Consider the following 27984-nt stretch of genomic DNA (forward strand, 5'->3'; position numbering starts at 1 on the left):
CCAAACAGCATCCCATCCTGTGATGTGAGAGAGATGGTATGGAAATTATCATCCTCATTATCATCCAAAACCCCTATTCTTTTGTCCTTTGGCAAATCATCCACTTATCCAAATTGATAAAGGCACCCCTTCCATTCTAATTTTACATCTTCGATCTCTCAAAAATGAAGTGAAAAGTGTGCACCCCTACTTTGATGCCACAATTCTCCTTTGATCCCTACACTTCGAAGGAAAAAGAGACTTCCATGCATTGTCCAAATTTTCAAAGTTCATACTTATTACCGATATTTGCCGCTAGTCACTTGTTGCCGCATCTTTTATTTTATTTTTTCCATCCCTTTTCTTTGTCCTATTTCAGTTGAGGTACCTCTTCGGGGTGCGTGCCTGAAATAGGTTACTCTACTCAGTTGAGGGGCCTCGATTCTTTGAGGTCCGTGCCTGAGCAAGTCAAATTTCATGAGGATCGGTACTTGTTGACCCATAATTTCTTGTCCATCGAGGCTCATTCTTGCCAATTCCAGCATTGGTCAATTGTGACCAATTTCTTGCCCATTCCGGCATTGGTCCATAGTGACCCATTTCTACTCGTCCATCAAGGCTTGAGTATCATCTAGCCACATTAAGGCTATGATCTATTGGATTTTAAGCCCTCTTCGCGACTCAACAAGCGGTGTCTTCTTCGGCAATCAGTATTGGTTATCATCAGATATTCGGCAACAACATCAGGGGATATTTATCATCAATATACACCGGTGCTCTTCAAATCAAAGGATTCTATTTTCATATTGGGGATTTTTTTTATTGTAATCAAACGTATGTTGATTTTTCAATCCACATACGTTTGAGAGGGCATGTTAGAGTATGAAGATCCCACTGTTGGATCATCTTCGTGGAAGATTAGGAAAGTTTGTTGGATGGAGCAAGCTTAATAAATTAGGATTTTAGATTTGATTTGATTTGGTGGTAAATTGAGGTAAGTAAGCTTATTAGGTAACTAGATTAGATTTAGATTATCTCTTTCCCTTCTCACTTAATCGCTTCCCATGTTTATTATATTCTTCTTTATGTGTTCATCATGTAAGTGCTCTATATAAGCACCATTGATCTATTATTGGGGAATTTCATTGTAATCAAACGTATGCTGATTTTTCAATCCACATACGTTTGAGGGGGCATGTTAGAATATGTGAGATCTCAAAGTCAGATATGTTGAATTCACACCTTTGGATCACCATGATGCTAGATTAGGCAAGTGGGCTGAATGGGGTAACCTAGCTAGATTAGGTAGCTAGCTTAAATTAGCAATTAGGCTAATTTTAGTAGGTAGGATTTCTAGAATTATCTCTTGCCTTGGTTATGTTTATTTCTTACTATGTTAATCTTATATGTGCTCTATATAAGCACACCTTGAGATCCATTGTAATTTATTCAAGAATAATAGAAATTCTCTAAAATTCTTCAATTTACATTTTTATCTCGGAACAAGTCGGGAAAATATGGGTTGAGTCTTTAGCTCAATTGGTAGAGGCTTTGTTCCTCAACCAAGAGGTCGACCCCCCATTTTACCTACAACAAAAAGGTCAAGGAAAATAGAAAAGAGGAAAAAAAAAGAAAGAAGCCCTGTGGAAGAAGCGACAAAGATGGAGGTCATGCAAAAGTGAACCCTTTGAAGTTCTCTCATGCTGGTTTTTGCATAATTTCAAATTTCAAAGGGACATTTCACGGCTGGCTTTTGCACAAGATAACAGCCACCTCACATGAATTAAATGAATAAGACAAAATCTGCTGAAAAGTGAGCCTACGTGTCTCTTTTCTCGTGCAAAAGCCCGCCCTGAAATGCCTTTCCATGAAATTCCGTAGCAAATCCCTTATCCTAGACAAAAATGAATTAATACATTATGGCACATTTTGTTAGTAGAGAAAGTGTGATTTTGCATCATATACAATCTAAAATCAACTCGTTTAAAAAATTTCATGGATGAACGGTTAAGATGGTTCGATAGATGTGGATTTTTTTACCATCGTGACCATCCACTGTAGGGCCCACAAAATGAACCTCCGTTGTTCACTTTTCCCAAGCAACAAAAAGCCCTTCTCCTTTCTCAACCATTCTAAGAAAACAACAGCGTAGACACAGACATGGTAGAGAAAACAACCCCTTCTTCATCTTCTACTCCCAAAAAACGAAGGAAGAAGAACAAGAATAACCCAAATCCTCATCTCAGCAAAGGAGAACTCTCCACCCTAATCTCTCATTTAGCCTTGGCCACCGCATCCTCCCACCGATTCCTCTCCCAAAACGACCTCCTCCTTCACCCAACCCAAACCCTAACCCTAGAATCCTCCATCAAATCAATAGCCCTCTCTCTTTCCAAACTCCACTCCCTCCTCTCAAACCCTAACCCTAACCCTATCCCTACCAAACCCCTCATCACCTTCTCCCCTCCCTCCCCTTGCTGGTTCCAACGCTTCCTCTCCACCTCCCATGACTCAGACCCTCGCTGGATCGAATCCTTCCGAATGTCCAAACCCTCCTTCAAACTCCTCCTCCAAACCCTAACCCTAGATTCCTCCCCAACCTCTCCTCCACCCAGTTACCAGCTCGGCGTCTTTCTCTTCCGTCTTGCCCACTCAACTCCCTTCAAATCCTCCGGCCGTCGCTTCGGCATGAGCTCCGCTGCGGCTTGCCGCTCCTTCTACGCAGTCTGCAAAACCCTAAACGATAAACTCTCCAATCTCTTCGAATCCCCCTCCAATTCGAAGAATCGGATCTCGTTCTGGTTCCCTAATTGCCTCGGCGCTATAGTTTTTCGCCGGTTTTTTGTTGATCGAGGGTTTGGGAATGATGGGTCTTTGATAGTTCAGGGTGTGGTTGATTTTGAAGGGAGGTTTATGGATGTTTCTACCGGATGGCTGGGGACGATGACGCCCGATACGATTTTACGGCAATCGAATCTGTTTTCGCGGGTTGAGGAATCTGAGGAATTTCTTAATGGTCCTAAGATTGACATTGCTGATGGGAATTCAGTAAGACAGTATTTATTGGGGGATTCTTGTTGCCCTAATTTGCCTTGGCTTATTACGCCATTTTCGAGTAGGAGTAAGGATGAGAAGGGTTTGAATCTACTGTTCAATTCTGCGCATAGTTGTGGGATGGAGCTTGTTAATCATGCGTTTGGGCGAGTTTTAGGGCAATGGAGGCTTCTTTCAATGAGGTGGAAGAAGGAATGTCTTGACTTTTTTCCTTATGTTATCATTGCAGGGTGTTTGTTGCATAATTTTATAATCAAATGTAGAGAGTCAATGCTGGATGAGGCAGGGGATTATTTGAGGGATCAGAGGTTTGTGGAGTTTGATGGGAAGAAGAATGAGAGTGGAGAGAGTGTTCGTGATACGCTCGCATCGCACTTGAATCTGGTAAGCCAGAGGGAATGAGGGGTATATGTGATTATTGCCTGTGGGTTTTTGTTCATAGTATGCAATTTTTATGTCACTAAAGTCTGACAACTCAGAAGCCATGGATGCTCTATGTTGCGATGTTTTTTTGGCAGATTCTTGTTCTTAGTAGATACCATGACAACGCTAGTTTTGACATTGTTTTTCTGTTATCTTAAATTAATCTGTTGTTTATGGGAAACAAGAGTTTCTTGGTTATATCAGTGTGACCTTGCAATTCTTTTGCACTTCCTTTTCTTCTTGTCTGGCCTTTAATTTCTTGAGTAGGGTTTAGCTACAAACTTTGGAGATTGTCACTAATATTACATCATGGGAGGTGTTTCCTTCGTTAGCTACAAACTTGTCATGGCGTATCTCTTTGATTGAATTTACCTAATATATGGTATTTGGTTCTGAATTGGCAGTTCTTATGAAGCAAATTATGAGGGAAAAGCACATACTAGTCATGGAGTTAGACCTAGGATGAGAGAATGAACTACCTCAGTTTGTCCTAGAGATAGCTTTAGAGAAAGATCTCTGGTTAACCAGTGACATCAACGACAAAAACATAATCTCCCATTTGCAAGGAATGTGAGTTCTGAAAATCAATTTCGGTACAAATATTAGAAGCTAGTATCATATAATGAGAAGGTGATCTGCAGCAATATGCAGTGTTCAAGCAAGGAAAACTTTGTTTACTAATAGATTATTTTCGAATGGTAGAGCAATATATTAAAAAGCAGATAAAAAAAACAAAGCATAGAAAAAGCAAAAATACAGCAGGAAGAAAAAAGAACAGGTATCGAGGAGGTAAGAAATCAAAGACAGATAAGCTCTCTTTCTACTCCTGTCCGAGCTAAGCAATCCACGTCGGAGTTTAGCCCGATCTCCGGACATGCTGATATGACTCTGGGGCATCTTCCACTCAATCGAGGATCTCATCGAACATGTGTGCAAATCTCCAAGGAGGCGATTGGTTACTGCTCGCCCACCGAATAGCATCGAGAGAGTTCCCTTCGACATTCAATCTAGATCCGAGCTCCCTAAGATCCTTATCCCCTGTTGCAGGGCTCTGACCTCCGCTACATTTGAGTCCATTTTTCCAATCGGACCCAAGGCCCAAATGGTATTACCCCTCTCATCCCTTAGGACTCCGCCCACTCCATCTGGCCCTGGGCTACCTGTGCTGGACCAATCAAAGTTAAATTTCAGCTTATTTTGACTTGGGGATTCCGAACTAGGAGAAGGGACGTGCGCTTGTGTTCTACTATCACACGTCTCTCCATCCCCTCCATAAGGAGCTCGGATCTTAGTAGGCTGTCTGCAGAGAATCAGAAGAAGCTGGCATGCTTAAGATATTTAAACCAATTTACCTTTCCTTGAAGTGGCCAAAACCTCTATACAATAATCTGGAGCTTGACTTGAAAAATGCATTTTTCCTTCTGTACAGTAGAAAATATCTCACAGCTTCTGAGTTTAAATGATATCTAAATATACCAAATCATCTAGGAGATGATGCCAAACATGAATCATTAGAACATACATAATAAAATCCTAAATGCCTCAAAATTGTGGATTGCAAGAAGTGAAGATTGATTGCAGTTACGAGGTTAGATCACATAACAAACCAAGCACTTGAACCTGCATTCCAGTCATAAGTTGGACAAATTATCTTTCTCATCATACAATAAACTGGATTAGTACAATATAGCTTCTTCGGAGTCAGTTGATCTCTTGGCTGGAGATAACTTTAAATTACACCTACACTTTGTTAAGACAAAGCAAGCTTGTACTAGACATTCTGGTTGCCCCTCTCAGGAACTAATTCCTATCTCCAAAGTCGAACTTCAATCAACTGATCAAATCAATACGTGTAAATGGGCTCTGCTAACATAATGCAACTCTATCAGGTCCGGCCTCTCCTTGTTTGAAAATATAATCCCTCGGACGATAAATGATATGGAATGCAAGAGCAGTTTACTTGATTGAGAGTTTGAGGAATTAATAATGGAAATATTTCTCTCACCAAGATACTGCCATTGGTCTCTCTATGAGCACAATGAGATTGTTCTATTCCAGTGGCCTTGCCCTTTCTCAAGGGGTTCTATACCTTAAACTTGAGAGGCAACATCACTACAATTTTTAAGTTCCACCAAGAAATAGAAAGTTCTAAGGCAAAGTTCATTCTCGTGATGCTGTGGTACCCGACAGACAAAGTGTGCCACGTGTGTGATTGGTGAATTTCCCGTTAAACCGAAGTGATATCTATCATGATATGATGGCAATAACTGATTTGCTTCGGTCTCATGTCAAAGTCATAAAACTGGTTCCCCTAGCATAACTTGGCCCTCTTTGTTTTGGATTTTGAGAACCAATTTTGGGTGCAAAACTGATTATTGGACTCCAATAGTAATTCTAAGCCCAATAATCAGTTTTGGACTTGCAATCGATTCCCAAAATCCAAAACAAACAGGGCCTAAATTCCAGTTATAGCCATATAAAAGGAAAAAATCGGAATGCCATGATTGGATGAAAAAGAAGTGGGTCCTCCTGCTCTTCTGTATTCTTCTTCAATCATGGTTGGAAAATGGAAACACATACATTTAAAAAACAAGGCCGCTTGACATTTTACCTATTCCTATTCCAAGAGCCCTGACTAGGCGGACAGTCACTTCGGGGAATCAATCCTAACGATCAATTTGAGACCGTCGATCCTGTTGATCATCATGAGGCACCACTCCACATGGTCTTGGTCCCATTATTTGGAATGTGCCTATTATTTTATCTTTTCTGTATCTGTATAGTGCATTAATAAAAGCTGGGCACTGAACACTGGATGGATTCGAAGGACAAAGGAGTCAATAGAAAAGTTCAGTTTCAGTAACACCATATACAACTGTTCAGTAGCACATCACATGATACAAAGAACTTACAAACACCAAAGAGAGAGAAGATACATGCAATCCTTTTTCTTCCCCGGGCCACCCCTTGTAGTGTAAAAAAAGTGGTCATCAATACAATAGAGAGGAGTGGTCAGGGAAGAAAGGGGATGAATATATCAATTACCCACAAAAAAAACTGGTATATGTACATATGAACATTGCAGCTGCTGCTGTACAGAGAGAGTGGACGTGGAGAGTTTATCATCCTCTAGTCCCCATTGGATCAGAACTGTACATGAAACTCCAACAAATCATAATCAGTCTCATTGCCGAATTGCCATGATCATAAAGATGAACTGTCGAGAGTTGAGACGAAATATGAAGCTTGCTTGTTTCAAATTTAAAGGTAGAAATTCCCAGCCTTAACCTCCAGATCCTTCAATTGCAACTAGTTGAAAACTGAAATGAGTGACCCTTCCCTACGGTACATCTGCTGTCTTGATTTCCAATCTCGACGTGAAATTTTATGCCATGTATAAGAAGAAAGGAATTCCGATTACTGAACCAACTGCGCAAAGGGGTAAGCCTCTGAACAATTCCACCAACATGATAGAAGCCCAGCTACACCATTCTCAACTGGTTGGGTGATATCCCTTTCCCGTCTTTGTAGAACACCCAAAAACTCCACAGAGCTTAAACTCCCATCATGGTTTGTGTCAAAAATATGGAATATGATATCAACCACATTGTCAGTTACAGAGATGCCACAGACCTGCCATCAAATTGAACACTTGACTTAAATAAAACTTCTAGTTTACAGAGAAGAGAAGAAAAATTCGTTCAGAAAAAAAGGAAAACAGAAATTACATGGGATGCAGCTCGTTGGAAATCCTGCTTTGTCAAAAAACCATTTACTTTCCCATAACTAAAGATTGCCAGAGCCAATGGTTGCAGTCTTTTACGCAACTCTGCGAAGGCCTTGAACTCCTGCACTTGCACAAGATGAATGGCAAATAAGAAAACAAACATGAAACTGGAAGCCATGAACAAGGCGTACGAACAATCTCTAACCTCGAAGGTGACACGTAGATCTCTGAGATGTGGGTCATTGTTCATTTCATCAACCCGATCAAGGAACTTGTTAATATGGTTCAAGTCGGCCGAAGCAACCATGGACAAGGCGAAATCCTTGGCTGATATTGTCCCTTGTAACTTGTAGTCATAATGGGCGAACTCCAAACGCAAAATCTGTAAAGGTTGGGGAGATTAGCACATAGCAACTTAGGACTCAATTAAAGCATCCTTGGTTGCTGATGAAACATGCCCTTTCAAGTGGTACATAAGGAAAAAAAAGTGAAATAGAAAACAAAGAAACTAGCTGCTGGTCATGTCAAACCCATTATTAGCAAATTAAAATAGTATGGAACTTTATTTCTTGTAGGTGTTTCAGAGCCTCCACAACTAATTCATATATGCTCGGAATTCTGTTCATTCAATTGCTCCCAGAGATAGGTCTCACCAAATTATACTTTGTTACGTTCAAATTCATGCCATGGTCTTCAGACTGGAGACTACAAAAATTTTCACATCATCTATGTTCCTAGTTACTATTATCCATATATCCCTTGTGAGGCATTGCTCCTCTCCATCAATTCCTTGAGGAGATCCCACTAGCAGGATATGGATTGTGGGAATTAGAGGGGTGATCTTTTATTTTGTAGTTCTCAACTGGAAACCGCAACACTGATTATTATTAAAACCCTGCAAAAGATCTTAAGTCCCTTTTGGGAGCACTCTATTCGACGAACAGATGGCTCAGAGTGTTTGGACAGCTGCAGATGAAACTATACAATGAGGTTCACGTGCAAAAGAAGTTATCCCGTGCACATTGTCCAACCCTGAGATATGTTATTACTTAGCTAACGTGTAGGCCAAGTGCAAGACACTTGGCAATACGGTGTGCTTCTAAGGGTTATAGGCCAACCTTCTGAAGCAACTCATTTCCAATCTGACTTGCGAAGCTGCAACAGATTAAGAACACCTTACAGTTCCAGAATCCTATGACCTAGGTTGACCCCTGCTAGAACTATGCAATCCCATTCAAAGCTTATTAAGCAAGCTCTCAGACCCTTGGGTGATTTTTTTCATATTTTTTTGCCCTTAAAATTATACATGGCCCTGACCTGGGGCAGTAAAAACTTGTCAATTTTCTCTGGGACATAGTCATGATTGACGAAAAAATCACCAGCTTTACTACGAGTATTTTTGTTGCCATCAACATCAAATATCAACTAGAGGGCAGACTTCCTTGCGGTTCCACAATGAAGAAACTAGTTCCTCTGAAAACAGTACCCTTTCAACACAATACTACTACGCTCCCTTAAGAGAGTGCAAGATCTAATATTAGTTGGCCTTTTTAATACATGTATTGTATTTCTCTTATGAAAAGTAAGGATGCGTTCCAGATACCAATTAAAGCCACTATACAGTCAATTCTTCCAATCTTCCATTATTGTGGCTATTCTCAGTTAGGCTTCTTATGGTCCACACATAAGAATTCTTCTAGGGGGTCTCAGGGTTGAGATGTTCATATTCCAAGCTGAAAATGAAGAAGGCTTACAATTAGTCAAACTGTAATGTCATTAATCTGTCCTCCATTCACATCTAAATTTGCATGTCTTGGATCCTGTATACTCAAAAGAGGCAGTTGCTAAGACCCACACAGTCCTATTTGAAGAGAGGCAGTTAGTCATGAAAATTCCAGAGGTAACAAAAGACTCAAAATATCTTGGTGATAATATGACATTATGACCCATAGTTTTAAAACTCCACCGCGTCCGAGTCAACTCCCTTTTACCTTGGCCACGTTTCCCGTTGCACCGCATCCACGTTCTGTGTTGCACCGTATCCACGTTCCGTGTTGCACCGCATCCACGTTCTGTGTTGCACCATATCCACGTTCCGTGTTGCACCGCATCCACGTTCCGTGTTCTGCCCTACAGAGTCAATAAAAACTCTCTTGACTCAAGTGCCAATGCATACATGCAATTACTGCATGAAACTATTTCTCTAATGTTTACCCAAGTCTCCACAGGATGGAAGGATTAGGTTAATAGCTCAATTTTCCCCAAAAAAAAGGAGACTCTTTTGACTCTCCCAAACTATGACCGCATAAACCGAGTACTCAGCCGCGTCAACCAAGTACTTGACAGTGTCGTGCCGAGTCGACTAGGATTTTCTTCGGCCACGTTCCGCGTCGCATCAGCATTTTTAAACACTGTTATGCCCACAAATTAGATCTGAAGATTTTCACCCATGACAGAACTAACTTAATCACTATAAACTGAGAACTGAAAACACTTATCTCAGGCTTCCCAAAGGATGAGGTTCAGAACCCATTAAAGCTTCAGGAGTATGGTAACTCTGGATATTGGCCATTCAACTCTACCTCCATCCAAGAAATTTCCCAATTATCTTAGAATTCAAGGCAGGTGTGAGATGCCAAAAGACAATCAAGAAAAAATAGAACCGACATCACAGCACACATGCCCTACCCAAAGAATTCCACAACAGTTTCGAGAGCGACTCCAACCTGATCCAAAGGGACAGCCTGTGCAGCTATATCCAGTTCATTGGACAAAACCCTATCTAGAAGAAAGCCACACATGTCACCCATGCACAGAGGATTGACAAGATCACAACGATCTACACGGTAAACGTATAAGTCGAATAGTAGAGGAGAAAACCAATAATAATATATACCTTCAAATAGAAGTTCATCACCTCATATCCAAATATAAAAAATATTTACTCCATATCGTCAAAATGCATTATCTGATCTTAACTGTGATTATCACATCAGCATGAATAATGAGACAAAAGGAATATATGAGAAAGCAATTATTTAGAAACAGCCACTAAAATGAAGTGAATCTCACTGATTTTCTAATGTAATTACTGCCATCCATCATCTTCAAGATATGAGAAAAGCAGGCAAAATACCTCCACTTAACCAAGATCACCATGATGGTTTAGATAAATTGACAAGTTGTTTATTTTCTCTGGAAGGCAAATTCAGATTACCTAGGATCAAAATTTTGCTGCAACATCAAAATTTACCGCACTTCTTCAATCAACATGGTGCACTTTTCAATAAACTAAGGGCCACACATTTCCAGTTTTATGCCTACAACCATTGAGAGGAACTATTGCTCTAACAAATAGATATTGGGCCAAACAATCGTTGAACCATCAAATGCCAATGGATACATGCAATAACTGAATGAAACTATTTCTCTAATGTAGAAATTTACCCAAGTCTCCACAGGATGGAAGGATTAGTTTAATAGTTGTTGACATATAACTCCATGCAAATCAATTCAACATTTATAAAGACATGATGGTCATACAATCTCGACACAGACCTAACAATGGCTCTTGTCAACAGCAATATCCATGAAGAGCAGCCTAAAAGCATCTAATTACAACTTCTATCAATCACCTTCTAGGAAATATACTGGGAAGCACAAAATTATGCACACCTTACGGGTCAAAGGCCAAAATGGACAAATGGTCATAGTCAGCCCATATGTGGCTTAGATGACTCAAAACACCTCAATAATATCAAAGTTTTTATATGAAGGCAAAAATCTCATAGTCACTTGGTTATGGTCATGGGGCCCACATCTCCAGTTAGACCAGGAAGTAATATCATATCACAATTCCCATTCTTCCGACAAGACTCAGTTAATAGTAGCCATACTAGATGCTTTTATTCTCACATAGGATGCGATACATAAGATCCTTCTGCCTTAAAAAATTTAGGAATTGTATTTTTATTTAGCCTCGTAATGGTTTCGACTTTCGAGTATACTACATTATTGCCTGAACAAATTATATTCCACAACTGATGAAAACAAGCAGCAGATACTAAGTCAATCTTAATAGTTGGGCTGCATCCTCACTTGTGGTTAAGTGAATCTTTTAAAAAATCAATTAGAAACTCATGTAATTTAAACCACATTGATTTAATTGCCCTTATTAGTTCTTCCTCATTTTTTTTATTATAATTTGGTATATTAAACTTTGGAAATGGCAATGCCAAAAATTTTGCTAAGTTAGTATGGATATAGAAATCATATAATATAATATCACAAGAAAATGGTTAGTGGTTCAGAAAATAAGACATCTAATACAAATGGATATGCCCAAACCGTATAAAATACATGTACATACTACATACAGTATCCAATAAAATGATTGTTATCATATTGCTGAATACCGTTATACCCTAAGCTTAGACAAGTATCTGAGTACCCAGGAAAAGTTGGAGAGCCAGAGAGTAGTCAGGTCCCTAATTGCTTTGACAACGGTGTTCCTCGTTATCCAAAACCAAGTCTTAACCTCTAGAAATGCACTCTTTGAAATCCTTTTTTTTTTTTGAATGGCAAATAAATTTCATTAAAAAGAGCAGGGACCGAGAGAGACCCTGAGAAAACAGAAAAAGAACAAGAAAAGAAAAGTATGATACTATCATGGCTAAAAAGTATTTATTCATGAATAAAAGCTCACCTAGATATCAAGCCAATAAGAAAATCCATTATAACTAGTGAAAAAAAAATCCAAGAATTCCAAATCACAAAATGAATGATAATTGATAAACATGCCACCACTGCAGATTACTTCCTGAATAAAATTCATGAGAGAGATAAGAAAATCATACTTCATCATGCAAATCTTTAAAAAATTCAACAAATTTTTCATGTTGGAGGCACTCATTTCCGTCCTTGCCAAAGAAGTACTCCACTAGGCCCCCATTTTCAACAGAACCTCCAACTTTGAGCCCAAAACGCAGCCCATCCTTATGGGAAGCCCCTTGTCGATTATATGATCGCATCAAGGCCATAACTTTCTTAAACTCCTCTTTCTCTATTGCTCTGGAAAAAAGATGTAATGAATAAAAAAAATTAATCTCAGTATATTGACATAAAACGCATAACCGATATTATAAAAATGAAAATGAACCGGGAGATAGCCATGATAAAAAATAGTGATTACCAAGTAAATGCACTCTCGTATATACGGTAACTTAGTCAAAACATGAACAAGTATAATGGCTGCATGAAAATGCTCACAACTAAATGGATAAAATGAAGAAAATCCAACATTATTCACTGGAGCAGTAAAATGAAAACAAATTGAGTAGATAAAATTATCCGCTGCCAATGACTTCCAAGAAGCAAAAGATATGAAATAGCAAATAGGATGGTACCAACAACCAAGAGATATATAATTGATGCATCAAGAAGCCCTGAAAATTGGCAAACAGTTATTAGCATGATCAGAAAACATAAACACCTTCACTTCATAATGAAAAAGAAGCCAAAAACATCCCATGACTGTTCAGAAATTTGTGGAAGGCACAGAAGTGGACAACTTGACAAGATTATATGAATAAATGTAGCCAAATAGGTGCTGGTTTACTTGTAAGTCATATCCAATGAATACTCGCTGCTTAAATCCTACGTTTTCGGGTGACGAGCTGTGTATCTTTAATAGCTGTCTCCAAGAAAAATACTCGACTGTGCAATAAAAACAACATGGGAGGTTCCAACAGAGCCAAGTTTTTCGGCTAACAAAACACTTCCACTCTCCATTGGCAAATCTATATGCTGGGAGCAGACCATGGCAAATCCAAGACACTATAAACATGTAGAAATTCAACAACACACCCATACCACTTCCTTGTCCTCGGTACTATGACATCCAAGATTACTGGGGAGGTGAATATTATTTCTACTTTTTAAGTGGTAAATTTAAGTTTTCTGAATTTTCTGTAACTTATTGTTTTGAGAAAAAGTCTATACTAAAGCTAAAAATAGTAAATATTGTAGATATTCATTAAAATAACGAATATCTATCACCATTACCTATTAATATTTTTCTCTTTTACTTCATCGAGTCCAGATTCAAAGAGCTTTTTAACAGCCTGCAAATTTCCCCAAGTCAACCATATCTATCATGTCCAGTAAGCGTCGGTAACACAACCAGAACAATACATTTCATGATTTACAATGTGCCATGTCTAAAACATAAAACAGATGTTGATTGTCGAGTATAATAAGCTGGAGTAATTTCATAAGAAAGGAAACAAAAACAGTGAAAGGAAATATGGCGCTATATGCACTGTCTAATAAGACATTAAAAAACAGCCAGTCTTTGTAACTAATAGGATTTTCTGGGATTTAATGAAGGGTGCAAGACATACCCATTATTGTCAAGGTCGAACATTTTAAATGCCACAGAGAAGCTTGTCTCTGGGATGCTGAGTAGGGTGACAAAAAAGATGTACCTGTTACAAAGTAAATTAGTAAAGTGAACACAGATTGATAATACTGACAAATATTTAATTTGAAAGGCCATAAGGAAAGAAAAAGATCTACATTTCAGATCCCTATGTGTATGTGAAGAGAAATATGACAGATTGGTAACTCACTCCGGGAAAGATATAAGTCCATCATTGTCAGTATCAAAAAGCATAAAAAAAGTTGAATTGGCACAATGTAACTCTCCAGGGCGACGCTCGCCTCTCAAATAACCTTCTCTCACAATATTGGATTCAGAAGGAGGAAAGACAGGAACAATTGCTCGCATCAAGTCTGCTGGTGTCATAAATAGCTCTCCTTCTGGGGTCCGGAAAGATGCAAAGTATTCAAAAACCTGGAAAGGAAACATGGTGAAAGAGAAAAAGCAATGAGCAAAATATATCACTGCATAATATATTCATTAGCTCATTATGCAAACCATAAAGTTCAATAAATACAAAATAGGAGAACACATATTGATTCATTGTCATGAACAGATTGAAGCTCAAGGAGGATGACATAAAACAAATTCACTGGGTAGAGGCGTGATGCTCTATTTTAATTGGTAAGAAATAAGCTTCATGAGAAAAAAAAAGAGTAACCAAAAACAATATTTGACGCCTAGACAAAATCAAAACACAAAATCTTGATGGAAACAAAACAGGGAAAATATAAAAGATGGAAAAATTATTACCTCGAGCAACAATGTTCAATAGGCAGTACATATGACCAAACACATATAGCCAGTTGTTAGTCCAACTCCAGGTTGATTAATTGTAAAGTAATACGATGGCCCAAAATACAACGCAAAGCATGTCTGTAAGAGATTTGGAAAAGTCACCTCATTAAGTTCTTTTTTTTTTTTTTGCTGATTGGCAAGAAAAACACGAGTGTCGCATGTCAACACGGACACGGAGTGTCGGACACGGCAAATCTTCAAAATTTAGAAACGGGGGCACGGCTAAGCCAAAAAGGGGGACACGGAAAAACCATTAGGATACAATGAATATAATATAGGAGCAAGCGTTTGTTTAGGGTTTTACGTTTCGGAGAGGGGATATAACAACAAGTATTGGTTAAAGAAGAGCTAAAAGAAGAGTTTATAATAAAAGAGGTAAACACAATATTTAATAATAAAATAGAATGTCACACTTGACACAATACAAAAATGTGTCGACATGCCTACATTAAGCCTGACACTTCTAGCAGTACATTTACAACTGTTGACACGTGTGTCAGCAATAAATTCAAAGTGTTGGCTAAATCATAGCCATTGAGGAAAATAACACATCATTCATATAGGCATTAGTGAAGCTTGGAGAAGGTGATGGAAGGTTGGTAAATCAAACCTATACAACTTTCCTTCCATTCCTTCCGGACTGCGAAATTGTCTGCCCTCAACCTTCAATCTGCTATGTCGATGTATCTGCTCTTATCCACAGTTTTTGCCTTCCAAATTTGAAAAATTGGACACTTGAAGACAGAGAAACAAAGTGCCTTGCTGGGAAAGGGCTTTTGATGCTTATTTTGATGGTATTGTTATTGGAGTTGTAGAGATGGAAGGGAAAGAGAAGATATGGGTTTGGTGACGACATGCGAGACACATACATAGACGATAAAGAAGTCATTTTATTTTTCACTGCTATGAATTCGTTTGTTTTTTTTACTTTTGGTTTTTGGATGTGTCGCACAACACACCCATAATTAGAAAATGTACGATAAAAAAGCAGCAAGCCAAAAATATGGGTTTAAAACATCTTCAACTCAAAAACAAATTAATAAAAAATGTCCAACAAAAAGAAGATGAAAACAATGGGTGAGAAAGGAGATTAAAACAACATCATAATAAAAAAAAAGGTGTATGCATAAAAAATTCTAAAATACATATCATCAAATTCTAAACTACAAAATAACTACCATGTTTTATCCATTCCTCATCATATTTAACTAACTGAGTTATACATAAAAAAAAAATTAAAATGTCATAAGACTTATGAAAGTTCTATGGAGTGTTCATATGGACATAAGGATCTTTACTTTGACTCTACATTACATGAGACTAAGAGAGAACCCTATTTTTGTATTTCCAAGATGCGCCTGGAGCTTATAATGATATAACTAAATTAAATAATTTATAAGCAGACACTAAATCGGACAATTCGAAAACACTTTTTTTTCACAACCAACAATAGCTCTCAATTCAACACATCTAGTATCTCACCAAAGACCTCTCGGGGGAACATAAGAATCCTTATTTCCCTCTCTCAGAATGAATTCATCAACAAGAAGAGCTCAATTGTAAGGAAAATGAGAAGCATAAAGAAGAAGAGCAAAAGGGAAGGAGAAAACAAATCCCTATGGAAGAGATACTCGTCCACTTTGTAGTTTTTCAATATTTTTTTGAAAAAAAATGAATGACATGAATTTTTTTTTTCATAGTTCTAAAGCTTCATAAATGAATAATGAAAACGCCGTCGGACATACATTTTCAGGAAAAGAAGTGTTGAAGACGTATATTTTGAAAACAAAAGGCGAAATTTCGCTCACATCACACCCACAGCACGTGAAAAACTAATGGTTTGCTTGTTCTGAGTGGAAGTAGCATTCCTAAGTAGTTAGTATAAGTATATAACTACATAATACTTATATAAGCTTTAGGGATTAATTTATATGGAGGATAATGCATATGTTGCACTATCACTTCAGTGAAGTAAATACTTGTGAAGTTCAATACCTTCTCAGGAGGACTTCGCAACCTTATCCGTTTCTCATAATTAAAGAAAACTCTCCTCCTATATGCCTCTGCAACGAAAAAGAAAGATCACTAATTAAAGCCAATAATTAAAATATGGTTTTATGGTATCGTGATTAGGCCACTTAAAAGATAGGGATGTTTACCTATAAATCCCTAATTTATAAAATATGTTCCAATCAGTAATTGAGAATCACAATTTAGCCGAATAGTTTAACATTTTTAAAATGTATTTCCAATAAGTCCATAAATACTACTTGAGTTAATGTAAACTAGTCACTAAGTTTTTGTTTGTTTTTTTTTTTTTTGAAAAAATGCCCTTTAAGAACTCTAAGAGGGAAAAAAAATTGTATTTTATTTTAATGAAAATTATAAATTTTTAATACAATCCACCAAGAATAAAAAATTCAAGCAAAAAATCATGATTTAGAATTGATTGAAGGGCATTTCATTGAAAATGTTTGATGTAGTCTCTGGGGACCTTTTGGAATATCTTAAAAAAAGTACAATTATTGGCCATTCATAATTTTCAATTATTATTTGAGAAATACTTTGCAGGTGAGGGATTTATAGGCAAAAATCCCCACAAATATAATGTATTTATATATGAGGATATGATCCGATGTTGGAAACCAATAGCATGATTTTAGTTTTTCGCCATTTCATAATTTTCAATTATTATTTGAGAAATACTTTGCAAGTTAAAGGATTTATTGGCAAAATTCAATATAATGTATTTATATATGAGGAAATGATCAAGTGCTGGATGCCAAAAGCATGATTTTGCTTCCGTGGACATCATCACCATCCTATCAATAGAGTTATCCGTGTGTGCCACTATCACTACATCATGGTCAAGTTATATGGAAATAAGAAGAAAAAAAAATTCTTGCTGATATTTCAGTGTGCCCAATCAATCTTTCCACTAGAAAACACAATGTATATTGACCAATTTGATACATACCAGCAGTTTTTGGAAAATTGTTTAAACAGCTAGTGTCAACTACACCTTGATTACCTAGTCGAACAATTAAGGTTCAAACAAACAGCAATACTAGAGTTATCTATTCTCCCATAAATGATCACTAACTTGACTCAGGGATCTCCTAACGTGTCTCGACTATCAGGTTGGGAAGATGAATGAGTGGGCCCAGTCACTTCTCTTCCAGGTTTATTTTCATCTTTGTCTAATTCTTTAGTCTTCTCTGAGCAGGAGCATGGGAGCAACAAATTGATGGATAGATGACATGTAAAAGAAAGACAAATAGAGAGCTAAAGGTAATAAGAGAGAGAGGGAGGGAGGGAGGGATGTATTGATGAAAAACACAACATTAACAATTGGTAGGAGAACCTAACATATATTCTTAGATAACCAATAAAAGGCTGATTCTTATGACATTTTTAGAGAGAATGTGCAGAAATGAGCATGGATTTTGATCATAAATAGTTAAATACCAATGAATTAGTAGGATTTTGTTCTTATGGAATGCTCTATATGTTAAAACATGAACCAAACCCACGTTTCTAATGTACAGGCTAGATTACGAATTTTCATTGATAACATAACAAAATTTGAAATATTAATCACGATATGCAACATACATCATATACTATACTAGATCCAATTTGGAATATTAATCACATATACAACATACATCATATCCTATGCTAGATCCAATAGACAAAATACAACATCAGTCAGATATTTTAAGATGCAACATTAACAGAATCAATTGATTCAATGATGAGAAGATGTTCAGAAAAATTGCAATTTCAACTAATTTATAAAACTCACATGAATCCAAACAAACCCAATAACAAAATCCTTTCTTAAAGATTTTACCCTTCCACCCACTACTCATATAAACAAAACCCATGATAGAAAACCAAAAAACTCCATGAAAAAAAAAAGAACACAGAGAAAGAGAGACACCTCCAAAGATGTATTTGGGTTTCCTCTCTTGCTTAGCCTCATGAATGGCAGAATGGTTTTGCAGATCATCTTTCGTTATGGTCTTTGTTTCCCAATCAGCGTAACAGAATGAAGATTCAGGAAAAGAAGAAGACCAAAAGAAGAACCCAAGGCTCGAACCCACAATTATTCCAGAAACAGACGTCAGAAAAGCCCCAAATGCAGAGCCCTTAGTCTTATCTTCGTAGTTAGACTCTCCAAAGGCTGCTATGTTGGAGAAAGGACGAAGATTCAGCCGTTGGATACCAACATTTCTAATAATCGAAGGAGAGGATCTCTTCAAGGATGCCCAGACAGACATTGTCTTTGTTTCTCGTCTTTCACAGAGAGAGAGAGAGAGAGAGAGAGAGAGATGAGAGGAGAGAAATAGAACGATTCTGAGGGATTTGACTGATGAAAAACCTGTTCCAAGATGGTTTTTATTGAGCTTGGTTGGATAAAAAAGGAGCGGATTTTTAGATAGTAGTTGACATTTGTTTGCTCTGTGGGTATGGCCCCTTGTTTTCTTTCTTTTTTTGGACCTTTCTTTCAGGCAAAGGAAAAGGAAACATCCTAGAAAGTACTTCTCTAAAGTCTCTCTATGTTCTGTTTTGTTTGGCTATATTGATCTGGTGGACCCCTATTAGTCTACTCTCACATATCTATCTGGGCCCATCGGCCCCATCATAATCAACTGACTTATGAGTTATGACATACTCCTTTGGGAGAAGATAAATTCGCACCCCCTGTAGGATGATTCGCATCCCTTTACACATAAAAAAAACGTTAAAAGTCTGCCAGAATTCACGTCTTCAGGGGTGCGAATATCTCATTGCCCTTTATTTCCATGGCCAAAAGGCGTTTTTTTTAGGATCTTATACGATGAACGCGCTTGGCAAAATACGAGCATAGAAGTATAAGTGGGATCCAAACCATTGGAACATAGAGAAATCTTTCTCCGTGCCACGTGGCAAACATGGTTTGTTGGGTTTAGAGCTTGGTTTTACGTCCAATTCCCTTTTTTAAATCTCACAATCCATGTAGTGACCACAAAGATAGAGGGCTTGGATCATCCAATGAGGGTGGATTTTGCTCCTGGCCAATCCATGGCGAGGATCATTGTGCAAGTATGCCCCACCTGTTATTCTACCAGTGGGATTTGGCATTTTGCGGTTGGCTATGGCATGAGAGAGCAGCCTCATAGGCTCAATTTTCATCAGATTATGTCATATTCATTTGGTTCACTGAAGTGGCTACTCTCTCATGCAACAGCCAGCTTTGAAACTTCCATGCAAATCCCTTTACCAATTCATATTTTTACTCAAAAATAAGTATCCAACATATGAGAATTCTTATATTTTAGGAAAACACCGTGTGGAAAACAAAAACGGAGGTGATATGGCCGATGATTTGACCCATTTCAAGATTTATTCATTGCTTTATAGGGATTTGAGTCACTTCCTTTGTCTTTTAGTGGATGTGGCTCCACTGGTCTATGCCCGTTTTTCTAACAAAACGGATTCCGGTTTTGCTAGCAGTGCTTTATTTTGGGAAATGATATATCTTAATCACTAGGAATGCCCCCTGTCACTGTATCAGCGGCTAAAGAGGGGCGGTTGTACTTATGTCAGAAGAATTCAATGCCCTTGACACTGACAGGGGGTGTTCCTGGTGATCAAAAGGGGCGGATATATCGCTTCCCTTTATTTTTTATAACGTACTGTAGAAATTAATGCAGCTAAATGTGAGAGCTTTCAAAGTAAGTACCAAAATTTTGACAAAAAAGAAGCACGCAAAGGATATACTAAGAACGAGAGATGAAGAAGAGTTTCTCTCTTAAAAAAATTAATACAACTTGGCTTATAGAAAGGTATGAGCTTTCGTCTTTAAAAATAATGATACGAATACGTTATGGTGCAGGACCAAGTTGCAAGGTAGTTATTGTAGGGATTTGCATTTAGGTTTGTGGGTATGTGTTTTAGAGTTATGGGTGGTAGTTATTGCCTATGTGTGATGTAATTGAGTTAGTGGGTAGGATGTGGCAACTACTTTTATTCTTGTATTTAAGTAGAGTATTTTAATGACATTAGGAGAGAAGAAGAAATTTACAGTACAAAGGAAACTCTGTTCTAGGAGAGTCCTCTCTCCCCCATTTTTTTTATCTTTCCTTTTGTTTATTTGTGTTACGGCGATTAGGCACGTAACAACTGGTATCAGAGCCGTTGATCTTGCGCCATGGCTGCGTCTTCGGAGTTTTGAAAATCCATACGTGAATAGGGGTGTGTAGACACCCGATTTTGACCTGACCGTAAACCCCCAAAATCGAATAAGATCTCGAAATCAAATAAATTCCCAAAATTAATTGGATTCCCGAAGTTGAACAAAATCCCAAATATGAATTTTGAAATTCTGAAAAAATCGAGCCCTGATCCCCGTACCCATGTTCCCGAAATTTGCAAAGCCTACAAAAATACCCCTGAGTTTTGATACCAACATTCTATTTGAGTCCCCCGAGTCCTAATAAATACCCGCACATCATATTTCGATATTTTCAATAACTTACCTTGCCTTTTAGTGTTTAAACCGCGATTAAATGGTTATTACATTTTCGAGTGAAAAAAAGGAAGAAGAAGACAAGCTGAGTTTGTGCAATAATCAAAACCGGATTGTGCTAGTGTCATTTGTTTAAATGAATGAGAAAGTGGGTGAATTAGCAAGAAAGGGAGTGTCAGTACCAGTTCTCATTTGCAAAGAAAAAAAGAATTTATTTTCTCTACCCGAAGCCACCCCTGGTTGTGTAAAAGTCACAAGGCCACAAATACACTAGCTGGGCTGTACATAGTGGAGAAAGGGGTACAAATATATCAATTTTCCTTTAAACAAGAGGGATCGGGGGGGTTTGGCTTCCCATTGGCAAAAAAAAAAAAAAAAAAAGATGATGAAAAACACAGAGAGAGAGAGAGAGAGAGAGAGAGAGAGAGACAGATAGTAAGGAGAGAGAGAGGTGGGGTTTCATCCATTTTTTTTCCGCCGGCCTCATGCCATTTTCTCCGGCCAAACCTTCATCGTCGGCGAGCTTCTCCGACCCCCCCCCCCCCTCAACACAAGATCTACCATCATCACCACCATCTACAACCTTCACTCCACAGCCACCATCAAGCCCAACTTCATCTTCTTCACTAACACCATGTCTATCATCAAACCCATTTATACCCAAATCAACCACCATCTTCACCTACACTACTACCTCTACAACCATCTCTAACCCATCTCTTTAACACCACCCCATCAACAGACCTCTTTTTTTTTCTCCTAACCTCCATTGATTCCGGTCACATTTCGCCGGAATCCGGCCAAATCACCGCCACCTCTAACCCATTTCTACCCAACTTAAACCCCACCACCATCAGCCACCTTCTCCACCATTTTCTTCTTCTTCTACCTCCAACATTTTCTACAAACCCTAACCATATACCCTGTTTTAAACCCACCTCAGTCGTACCCTCATTTTTGTCTTCACCCCATTCGGTCATACAACTGGGTCCGATCACCATTTTTGCCGGAATTCGACCACATTTCCGCTGGGCCGATTCATCCGCTCAACCTTTTTCATCCCACCAAATCTGTGATTTGCTAAAATTTCCTGAGAAATCCAAGCGGCGGCAAACGGGAGAACTAGTGCGGGAAACCGGAGCTCATCCAACCCTATTTGTAGAGCAAAGAAGGTGATCTAAGAGGTAAAGACCACTTTCATTTTCTCCCTGCAATTTTACTTCGTAATCATCTGTCTGTGTGTGATTGTCTTGCTGACGGTTGTTACATTCATTACCAAATTGTTCTGAAATCGCTTTGATCGAAATTCTTGTGAGTTTTACTCGATTCATCTATTCATAAATTTTCATGTTTTACTCGCGATTTCATACTTTCTTGCTGCTCATCGTGTTGATCTTGAGATTTATATCCTATCTCTTTCGTTTTGATTGAAAGAGAGTTGTTTGGGTTTCACAAATATCATTGCCATTCCTCATTGTCATAGATTGCATGAAAACCGTCTTTCTTCCTCGTGTAATTTATTCCATTTCATGGCATGTAGAAAATTGGAATCAACCCAAATTGTAGGGTCAGAGGCTGTGATAAGAAATATAATTGCAGAGGCATGGTATTTTCTAAAATGATATTCCTGTGTAATGATCTGTGATAGCAAATTCATCTAGTGATGCGCTGAATGTTGTTGCTGAAATATAGTGCCTATATTAGTGTCAAAGTCAAAACGCAGTAGCAGGCCTTTGTTTGGCATCCGAAAGAGGAGCTCGGGATTGTGCTCTTTGAAGTCAGTGTTCATTTCATTTCAAGGTTTTCGTGGTTGTATCCAAAGGAAGAGGACAGAGAGAGGGTCTAGTTGGCAATTCCTATTCCATTTTGATTTCTTATGAGTGTGTATCCGAATAGTGTTAGTGATTTTGGATTTTCAAAATCATGTATTTTGCATGTTTTAGTGTTTTGGAAAATATTTTATCAAAAGCGTCTGGGAAAAAGAAAATGTTTTCTTGGAAAGATTTGCTTTTACAAAAGGATGTAAAAGTGTAGTTGAAAAGATAGTCCCGTACCGGATGAGAGAAAGGAAAGAGAAGGGCTTATAAAGCACTACACTTTTCTAATACTTGTTGATTGCACATTAGGTTGAACCCATGGTTGGACCCGCGGGACGGTGCAACGCACCGTTCGCGCGCGCGCTGCGTGGGCAATGGGCTATAGGGCGCATAGTGTCGTTTTATTGGCGCTTTTTTAGGAGTGTGATCAAATGGGTTGTGTCCCTTCCCCCAACGGTCAAGTGCCAAGGGGGTGCGATCCACACCGTAGATGGTTGATCTAACGATGACTGGGTTGGAGAGAGGTTTTACTCAAACCAACAGTCACCTCTAGGATTGATCAGGACCGTTCAATATCAATGGGTGCGATCTAACGATCAGATTTCAAACATTCTGAAAAGGTGCCCTGTAGAGGTATTTTTCACACTGAAAAGACACCAGGTGGTCTACAAAATGTGCAAAATTCAGTCATTTCATATAGAAAAACCAATTGACAATTCTGACAGACTTTACACTCTCTTCTACACTCATACAAAATCCCCAAGTATTTCTACATACTATTTTTCTTTTGTTTACTGTTCTAGATATCGGAAGGGCATTTCGGGTTTGATTCCGCTAGTGCTACGCGTCATCAAACATTAGTAGGGCTTCCCTACTAGGCTTCATTGTATCTCGGAGGCAATTCGTGGATCCCCTTTGCACACTACTAGTGGGGGCGAATCTTGTCTTAAGGAAAGTGATATCACGCCTTGAAGCAACAAGTTTCTGTTTTCTATCAACAACAGTGCCCTCAATTTTTTTCCAACAAATAGCACAGTAGTGGGACCCGGCTTTAGGCTTTCAATCTTGTTCTGATTCCGTGATTTTGACTCCTGGTGTTTGTCCAAACAACTTATGTTTACACCCTTCTCTTAATATGCTTGCTTTAGAGTGGAATTAATGATATGGTGTCTGTACTCCTTTGATGTGATTATAGTATAACTCCATTGTCATATTGTCTTACGCTCATCAGTTTTAATGATACATGCTAACAAAGGTCTTATCCAAGCATTGTGGTGTGGGTCTAGGTATCGTATGTTGTCGATATTAGCATTACCTTGCTCTAATGAGTATATCAGATCCACTCTTTTTTTGGGTTAGGACATTCATGGCCAACCTATGTCCCTTCAATGTTCTCCTTTTCCCACTGTCTTGTTCTCTTTTCAGGTTTTTCTTCAGCTTTAGGATTTTGATCAACTTAGGGGCGGTCCACCAATTTTCAGAATATTCCTCCTAAGTCATGGTGATGGCGGAATGTTCCTTGAGCCAGCCCTTTACCTTTCATGTCTCTTTTCTTATCTCGTCACTTCTCATGGGGCTTAGGGGTTTCCTTTTCTTCGTGATCATTATTTCTTACAGGGTTCAGGGTTTCTTCTTCTTCGGGTTCACTCACTTCACGTTCCTAGGGATCATACTCGAGCTTCGGGATTCCATCGATTATAAGGACATTTCCTCAGATTTCTTCTTCATTCAGAGTCATTCTCCCCATGTTCCTCGGGATCCTCTGTGAGTTTCGGGATTCCACTGATTTTGGAAACATTTCCTCGAGTTAAGGCTATGACGGACGGAAACCTCCTGAGCCAAATCCCCTTCCAATCAAAAGGGATAAACAAAAACACCTAAAAAATACAAAAACATACAAAAATCAAATAACGAAAATCCAAAAACACAAAAAAACGTTTTTCGAAAATGCTGTTTTCGAACTACGTTGGCTTAATCCCTTTCCACTAAAAGTGGGCAAGGATGGTGATTGCCAGGTCACTCAGAGCCCTCTTTTCATTCAATTTTCGATTTTAACCCTGATTTTTCGGTTTTCATTGGTTTTCCGATATTTTATCGGGTTTTGGGACGGGTGACGACATAGCATGGCCCCTTCACAGGGATTGTTCTCGCTGAGCCCAACGATAGGCTGTGACGACCGCGAGACTCGTCGATAGCGGATTAGGACCGCTGGGCTTGATTCCTTTAGAATCGCTCCCTGAGCCTATCGTATATCCCCTTTTCTTTTCCCTGGCGTTTTTTGGTCCTCGTTTACCGTTGATTTTTCGATTTCTTTCTTTCCTTACATCTTTTAGCTGATTGTGTGTTTGTCTTTGGTTTCTTATGTGTTACTTTTAGATTGCTTACTTTTCTAGCATGTGTCTGATTACTATTTTCTTAGCATTATCTCTTGCATAGGCTCGCATGCTAGTATGTCCATTCATATGCTTAGTTGTAGCATTTACTTATCCATCTTATCTGTCATTATCTGCGTAGTTGTAGCTGTGCATATAGTTGTTTACTGCTTTTTTAGATGTGATGAGTTAGGATTAGATGTGATGCGTTACGACTTGTTTGTTTTATTTGCCCATCCCTGGGTCATGCATGCTTAGGTAGACGTCTTCTCAGGGATATTTTGTTCCCATTTCATATGATTTTCTCCCAAAATTCTTCGAAGTTAATGAGAATGGCATAAGAGACCGAGTGCTGGCATTTGGGCGGGTGGGTGTGCTTTTCGGACCTTCCTCATTCGTCATCAGGCACGGACCCAATTATCTTTGGTTTATCCATTACACAGAGTAGATTTTTGGTTCCATGGCCGTATTCCATGGATGACGACTCTGAGTTATTTTAGATACATCTTGGTTTCGAGGCTTTTGTCTCCGGATCAAGAGGTATCCCATCTATATCGCCACGCATGGTGTGAGGGGCATTATTTCGAGAGTTCCTTGGTAGAGCTCTCCTTCATATGTGGAGATCTTAGAGGATTGACGGGGATCTCGTATCTTAGCCATCGTCCTTGGGATCGGGGTCCACAGGGTGTGAATGGAACTAGACGGTCCGATGGATAGTCCGAATCCGAACCTTAATAGACTGGATCTAGGCACATTAGAAGGATCCATGGACATATTTTGGATCCGCTTCGTAAGATCCGAAAAATTTCGAATCGTGATCAAGACATGGCAAAAAAATCCAATGGATAGTCACGATCCGAAGTCCTTTTACTAAAATACCCTCAAAATATTTCTTATATTGAGTTTTAAAGGAGGGGTTTTTTCATTAAAATGTAGTAAATATTGCTTAGCATACAACTTTCCACTTCCCTCCTTTTCTATACATCTTTTTTCTCTTGCTTTCCTCAATTGGTTTTTCTTCCCGTAAACTTTCCACTTACCCTCAACAAGGATTAATAACTAGAAAGTTTTATCGTCATGCACCCTCGAACATTGGAGTTTTTTTCCACAATAAAATCCTATTCTTCATCAAATTCATGGGTTGTAATTAGATATAGTGACCAATTCTTTTCTGAATGGAGGAAGTTTTGGAGTTCATTTCAAGTGACGAAAGCTGAGATTTTTTGTTGTTTTATAAGTAGGACCTACTAGGACACTTCGATGGACGGTCCGATTTGAAATGGATCGTGACCGGGACAAAAGAAGTAGGATCTGAAGAACACTCCGAATCTGATCCGACCGATAGGTGATTTGAATGGATCGTGACTAAGACATAGGTGGATCCGATCCGAAGTGGATCCGTTGACACCCCTATACGTGAAGATCTGCAGGAGATTAAAACGCTTGTTCTGAAAATGATGGAAGGACAACAGAAATTTGTAGAAGGCTTGAACAAAATCAGCGTAACGGTCGAAGAAATTCGAAAAAATGAAGAGAAGTTGAATCTTGAGAAGTTTGATCTTGTGGTGGAGAAAAATGCAAGCATTAATACCAACGAAGATGATTTAGTTGAACACCATGTCAAGGATCATCTTCATTTCGTTGACACATTCGATCATCCCATTGTTTCGATGCGCCGCTTTGAAATAACGTATTTTCTTCTACCTTTGATCACAATAGATTTTGAAAGTGGAGTTCCAAAGATCTCGACCGTTATTTTCGAAGATGAAAGTCCAATGTTAATCGTGTTGCTCAAGCAAATCATGTCCATTACGATTTGGGATCCCCGCGGATTAATGTATTTTAGTTAATAATTCGACCTTGAGGACAAGGTCATTTGTAATGGGGAAGGAATGATACGTATATGTTATGGTGTTTAGAAGCAAGTTGCAAGGTAGTTATTGTAGGGATTTGCATTTAGGTTTGTGGGTATGTGTGTTAGAGTTATGGGTGATAGTTATTGCCTATGTGTGATGTAATTGAGTTAGTGGGTAGGGATGTGGCAACTACTTTTATTCTTGTATTGAAATAGAGTATTTTAATGAAATTAGGAGAGAAGAAAAAATTTACAGTACAAAGGAAGCTTTGTTCTAAGAGAGTCATGGTTCCTCTCAATTTGAGCCATTAGAAGGTCCAGTTGCCTCGAATTAACTCCCCCCCCCCGCCTTTTTCTATCTTTCCTTTTGTTTATTTGCGTTACGGCGATTAGGCACGTAACAAATAATAACTCCCATCCCAAGTCAAACAATGACTCCTCCTACTCAAAGAATAAACAAAAATAGGAAATAGCAAATCCTACTTCATCTAGATCCCCAACTAATAGAATCCTAATTCCTAGTGGACACTTCAATAATTCTAATCTAATATGGACACTTCACTAATACTAATCCTCCAGTGGTAGGCAAGAGCCTACGATAACTCCAACACGTGCAATTGTAGTTGTTGATCTAATGGGCCACCACTAGGTAATACATGTGATCCTGGTCTCATGTCGAACAAACAAACATTTCATTCCAATAATCCTAATATATATGTGCACATCCTCTAGTGTTTTGAGTTATTGAGTCGATGTTAGGATAAGCCGAGCTTTATGATTAATAATTCAAAGTTAAGCTTGGTCTAATTTGTAATTGGACCCACAATCCAAGGCCCTAAACTTGCCAAACTTGGAACCCAATACCACATAAGGTGCCCAAGCCCATTCACACTCTTGCAAATGTTAGGACCACTTGTTTGTTTTGTGCAGGATTTTTAAGAGCTTAAGGTTATTATCTTCGTTAAGCGTTCTGGGGTTATACATTTTAATCTCTTAAGCGTTC

The 27984-nt window shown here is 38.5% G+C and overlaps 2 protein-coding genes across 2 annotated transcripts; one reads left to right on the plus strand and one right to left on the minus strand.

Moving 5' to 3' along the window:
- The first annotated feature begins 2094 nt into the window (after window positions 1–2094).
- On the plus strand, window positions 2095–3683 carry LOC143878287 (LOW protein: nuclease-like protein). The gene has a single exon (XM_077380591.1). It carries the CDS (start codon window positions 2140–2142, stop codon window positions 3433–3435), a length of 1296 nt encoding a protein of 431 aa, XP_077236706.1. The 5' UTR covers window positions 2095–2139; the 3' UTR covers window positions 3436–3683.
- Window positions 3684–6274: 2591 nt separating this feature from the next.
- On the minus strand, window positions 6275–18912 carry LOC143878288 (calcium uptake protein, mitochondrial-like). The gene is made up of 8 exons (XM_077380592.1): window positions 18367–18912; window positions 16416–16483; window positions 13813–14036; window positions 13585–13668; window positions 12040–12253; window positions 7389–7565; window positions 7185–7304; window positions 6275–7089 (listed from the first exon to the last, which is right to left on the minus strand). Exons 1-8 carry the CDS (start codon window positions 18704–18706, stop codon window positions 6874–6876), a joined length of 1443 nt encoding a protein of 480 aa, XP_077236707.1. The 5' UTR covers window positions 18707–18912; the 3' UTR covers window positions 6275–6873.
- Between the last annotated feature and the right edge of the window lie 9072 nt (window positions 18913–27984).

Source organism: Tasmannia lanceolata, unplaced genomic scaffold (genome assembly GCF_043159265.1).
Source record: "Tasmannia lanceolata isolate RefF3 unplaced genomic scaffold, GAP_Taslan_0.1 ptg000006l, whole genome shotgun sequence".
Taxonomy (NCBI): Eukaryota; Viridiplantae; Streptophyta; class Magnoliopsida; order Canellales; family Winteraceae; genus Tasmannia; species Tasmannia lanceolata.